Source organism: Salvelinus sp. IW2-2015, linkage group LG19 (assembly GCF_002910315.2).
Source record: "Salvelinus sp. IW2-2015 linkage group LG19, ASM291031v2, whole genome shotgun sequence".
Lineage (NCBI taxonomy): Eukaryota > Metazoa > Chordata > Actinopteri > Salmoniformes > Salmonidae > Salvelinus > Salvelinus sp. IW2-2015.
The window spans coordinates 27,950,229-27,955,598 of NC_036859.1; the positions used below are offsets into that span (position 1 = coordinate 27,950,229).

Consider the following 5,370-nt stretch of genomic DNA (forward strand, 5'->3'; position numbering starts at 1 on the left):
CAGCAGTATAGTTTTGAGCTGCAATTATTCTGAGGGCTGGTAACTCTAGAAGTAATGAACTTCAATCTCTGCAAGCCCAGAAGGTAACTCTGGGTTTCTTTCCTGAATTGTGGGCGGTGATCCTCATGAGAAGCCAAGTTTCATCATTTGCACGTGTGAAGAAAGAGAGACAGGGAGAAAACGTTTTTCCCCAATTAATTAATTTTATGTTCCGTTAGTGACTGGACCTTCATTCTAAAGTAAGATGACACGACTGACTAACCTTTCATCAGTCTTTAAAAAGTAATATGGACTGATGGTTTTTCTCTGCTTAATTTTGAGCATGTTTGCCCATATTGGACTTTTCTCAATTAACCCAATAGGACTATTAGAAATAAAATCTTCTGGTATACCACCCTACCTTGTCCACAACACAACCTGATGGTTTTCAACGATTAGAGAACAAGAAAAAAAGGAAAATTCCAAAAAAAAAAAAATGTTAATGTAGCAAATAGTTTAAAAAAAAATAAAGAAAAACGAAAAAAACAATGAAGATAAAAATTGAATAGGATAAGACAAACACCGGTTAATTTTGTCCAATTTGACTAGGTACTTTTCTTGTATATTTATAGTGGGCGGCAAAAAAAAAGTTTTTATTTAGTCTCAGCCACCAATGTTGAAGTTCTCCCCACTTTAAAGATGAGAGAGGCTGTGTTAGATTCCATATGTACACACACTTCAACTTATGAGAGGATGATATAGCGGATGGTTTCCTCCGGGATTTCTACACAATATTACGTTAGTGACTCAACTCACTCAGTGACCACACCTCTGAGGGACGACATGAGAAGAGCACCAGTAAGCCATGATGACTCAGCCCTGTAATAGGGTTAGAGGCAGAGAATACCAGTGGAGAGAGGGGAACCGGCCAGGCAGAGACAGCAAGGGCATTTCGTTGCTCCAGAGCCTTTCCGTTCACCTTCACCCTTCCTGGCCAGACTACTCATCAATATGACCACTAGAGATGAGTCTTCAGTAAAGACTTAAAAGTTGAGACCGAGTCTACGTCTTCACATGGGTAGGCAGACCATTCCATAAAAATGGAGCTCATAGTATGGAGAAAGCCCTGCCTCCAGCTGTTTGCTTAGAAATTCTAGGGACAATTAAGAGGCCTGTTGTCTTTGTGACCATAGCGTTATGTGTGGTATGTACGGCAAGACCAAATCGGAAAGATTAGGTAGGAGCAAGCCCATGTAATGCTTTTGTAGGTAGCAGTAAAACCTTGAAATCAGTCCTAGCCTTAAAGGAAGCCAGGTAGAGAGGCTAGCACTGGAGAAAGTAATATTGATCAAATTGTTTGGTTCTAGTCAGGATTCTAGCAGCCGTAATTTAGCCTAACTGAAGTTTATTTAGTGCTTTTTCCGGGTAGACCGGAAAGTTAGAGACATTGCAGTAGTCTAACCTAGAAGTAACAAAAGCATGGAATTAATTTTTTCTGCATCCTTTTTGGAACAGGAATTTTGGGGCCTCACCATGTTCATTGAGATGTACAGCTGTGTGTCATCCGCATAGCAGTGAAAGTTTAACATTAGTTTTCGAAATGACATCCCCAAGAGGTAAATAGTATAAGTGAAAACAGTAAGTGGTCCTAAAACGAAACCTTGAGGAAACACCGAAATGTAAGTTGAATTTGTCAGAGAGGACAAACCATTCACAGAGACAAACTGATATCTTTCCGACAGATAAGATCTTAAACCAGGCCAGAACTTGTCCGTTTAGACCAATTTGGGGTTTCCAATCTTCTCCAAAAGAATGGTGATCGATGGTATCAAAGGCAGCACTAAGGTCTAGGAGCACGAGGACAGATGCAAGAGCCTCGGTCTGACCCCATTAAAAGTAATTTACCACCTCACAAAGTGCAGTCTCAGTGCTATGATGGGGTCAAACCAGAACTGAAGCATTTCGTATACATTGTTTGTCTTCAGGAAGGCAGTAGTTGCTGCGCAACAGCTTTTTCATTTTTTTTGAGAGGAATGGAAGATTCGATATAGGCCGATAGTTTTTTATATTTTCTGGGTCAAGGTTTGGCTTTTTCAAGTGTCTTTATTACTGCCACTTTTAGTGAGTTTGGTACACATCCGGTGGATAGAGAGCCTTTTTTTATGTTCAACATAGGAGGGCCAAGCACAGGAAGCAGCTCTTTCAGTAGTTTAGTTGGAATAGGGTCCAGTATGCAGCTTGAAGGTTTRGAGGCCATGATTATTTTCATCATTGTGTCAAGAGATAACTGTAAGGTTGCAAGATTGAATTGCCCGAGCTGACAAGGTAAAAATCTGTTGTTCTGCCCCTGAACGAGTCAGTTAACCCACCGTTCCTAGGCCGTCATTGAAAATAAGAATGTGTTCTTAACTGACTTGCCTAGTTAAATAAGGATTAAAGAAAGGTGTAAAAAGAAAAAAATCGGTGTCCAAAAATACCGATTTCCGATTGTTATGAAAACTTGAAATCGGCCCTAATTAATCGGCAATTCCGATTAATCGGTCGACCTCTAATCTACTGGTACTGTATATATTATGTAACTATTACATAGTATAATATACAATATCTACTGACTAAAGTCTGTCTTCATAACCCACAATTACTCAATAACAAGTAGGACCATATACGCTATGTGTTTATCCAACACACTTGCATAGATAATACTGAACCATGTCACCCAGCATGTGTAAATACAATCAACACATCCATGCCCCATATTGTGTCCTCCAACCCATGTGTTGCAGGGACATGTGTGTACCCAATCTGTGCTTTTCTCACACCAATCATTAATGTGTGATCTACCACTGCTGCACACAACACACACACAGTCAGTATGATGCAATAGCCACACAGCCAACTTCTTAGTTTGAGTGTCATTGATTTGCCTTTACAGGGTTATCTAACTGTTCATTAGATTACTCACTCACGAATAGAGTGCACAGAGACTTAAGGACACACTATTGCCAATATAGTGCTCTATCTAGGTCTCTGGTCATAGGTAGGGCACTACACTGCGAATAGGGTGTCATTTGAGACAGACAGACTATCCCTGTTACATCTCATTCATTTGCACTGTTTTCTCTCCTTTCTGTCCTCCTAGGAGACCCATTCAGATTACTCACTACTGCTAATACAGTGACTGGTGACTCATTGTTCCCCTTTCATCATGTTCTCTCTTTGTTCCCCTCCAGACGGAACTGCATCCTAGCAGATGAAATGGGCCTGGGCAAGACCATCCAGTCCATCACATTCCTCTATGAGATCTACCTGAAGGGGATCCACGGGCCCTTCCTGGTCATCGCCCCCCTCTCCACCATTCCAAACTGGGAGCGGGAGTTCCGCACGTGGACCGAGCTCAACGTGATCGTTTACCATGGCAGCCAGGCCAGCCGCAAGACCATACAGGCCTACGAAATGAACTACCGCGACGTGCAGGTACGTCGTGACCGTACTGTAACCGTGATTATAACAGTACCATCCACTACAGGCATGACCTGACGTAACAAGACCATTAAGGCCAGATGCACAAGTAACATGACCTTAATGCAACGATACTATAGCTATGTAACACCGGCCTGCGAGGTGAACCCAACCACACCATAAACCTACCATTACATAACAAACCATAACATCACAAGACTCAGGCCTAAGTGACAGACACTCAAGCCTTCCTAGCCACATGGATACAGTATTGTATGGTACAGTCGGTTCTTAACCCTAATCTAGGAATAATCCCACAAGAAGCACTTTAGACAGGCAGGTATTTAACAACATTAATCAGAGCTCCACACTGACCGTACCGACCAAATAAGGAGTGACTGAAATGTGACCATAACCCACTCCACTAACCATTTAAATGTGTAAACCTACTCCACTAACCATTTAAATGTGTAAACCTACTCCACTACTCTGATGGCTAGTGGAGTAGGTTCCACATTTAAATGGTTAGTGGAGTAGGTTTATACACTTAAGGTTGTGAGTAGGTTCAATTTAAATGGTTAGTGGCAGTAGGTATCCAATTTAAATGGTTGAGTGGAGTAGGTTTCCACATTTAAATGGTTTAGTGGAGTAGGTTCCCACATTTAAATGTTGGTGGGAGTAGGTTTACACATTTAAATGGTTAGTGGAGTAGGTTTCCACATTTAAATGGTGGTGGAGTAGGTTTCACATTTAATGGTGGTGGAGTAGTTTCACATTTAAATGGTTGTGGAGTAGGTTTACATTTAATGTAGGTGTGGAGTAGGTTTCCCACTTTAATGGTTAGTGGAGTAGGTTTCACATTTAAATGGTTAGTGGGAGATTTCCACATTTAAATGGTGGTGGAGGTAGGTTTACATTTAATGGCTGTGGAGTAGGTTTAACATTTAAATGGTTGGGAGTAGGTTTAACATTTAAATGGTTGGTGGAGTAGGTTTACACATTTAAATGGTTTAGTGGAGTAGGTTTACACTTTACTGTTGTGAGTAGGTTTACACATTTAAATGGTTAGTGGAGTAGGGTTTACACATTTAAATGTAGTAGGAGTAGGTTACACATTTAAATGTTAGTGGAGTAGGTTTACACATTTAAATGGCTAGTGGGAGATAGGTTTACACATTTAAACTGGTAGTGGAGTTAGTGGTTTACACATTTAATGGTTAGTGGAATGTTCCACATTTAGACTGGTTGGTGGAGGGTTTCACATTTAAACGTGTGGAGTAGGTTTCCACCACATTTAATGGTCTGGTGGAGTAGGTTTCCACATTTTATACAACTTGGTTGGGGAGTGGTTCCAATTTAAATGGTTAGTGGGAGGGTTTCCACATTTAATGGTGTGGAGTAGGTTTCCAAGTTTATAATGGTTAGTGGAGTAGTTTCCACATTTAAATGGTTGGTGGGTAGGTTAACCATTTAATGGCTTGGTGGAGTAGGTCTTCCAATTTAAATTGCTGGTGGGTAGGTTTAACATTTAAAGGTTGTGGAGTAGGTTTACCATTAAATGGGTAGTGGAGTAGGTTTACACAATATTAATGGTTAGTGGAGTAGGTTTACAACATTTAATGGTTAGTGGAGTAGGTTCTACACATTTAAATGTAGTGGATAGTTACACTTTAATGTAGTGGAGTAGGTTTCACACATTTAAATGGCTAGTGGAGTAGGATTACACATTTAAATGGTTGGTGGAGTAGGTTTACACATTTAACACTGTTTGGTGGAGTAGGTTTTACACATTTAAATGGCTAGTGGGTAGGTTTCCACTTTAAATGGTTAGTGGAGTAGGTTTACACATTTAAAATGGTTAGTGGAGAGTTTAACATTTAGAATGTTGTGGAGTAGGTTTCACATGTCTAAATGGCTAGTGGGTAGTTTTAC

At 40.5% G+C, this 5,370-nt stretch overlaps 1 protein-coding gene across 1 annotated transcript in view; it reads left to right on the forward strand.

Moving 5' to 3' along the window:
- The window catches only part of LOC111979468 (chromodomain-helicase-DNA-binding protein 7), a 54,198-nt gene that overhangs the window by 12,256 nt on the left and 36,572 nt on the right, over nt 1-5,370 (forward strand). The window contains exon 3 of the mRNA XM_070448932.1: nt 3,210-3,453. Within this exon, the coding sequence (XP_070305033.1) occupies nt 3,235-3,453 (219 nt within the window). The 5' untranslated portion in view covers nt 3,210-3,234. The remainder of the gene's footprint in view (nt 1-3,209; nt 3,454-5,370) is intronic.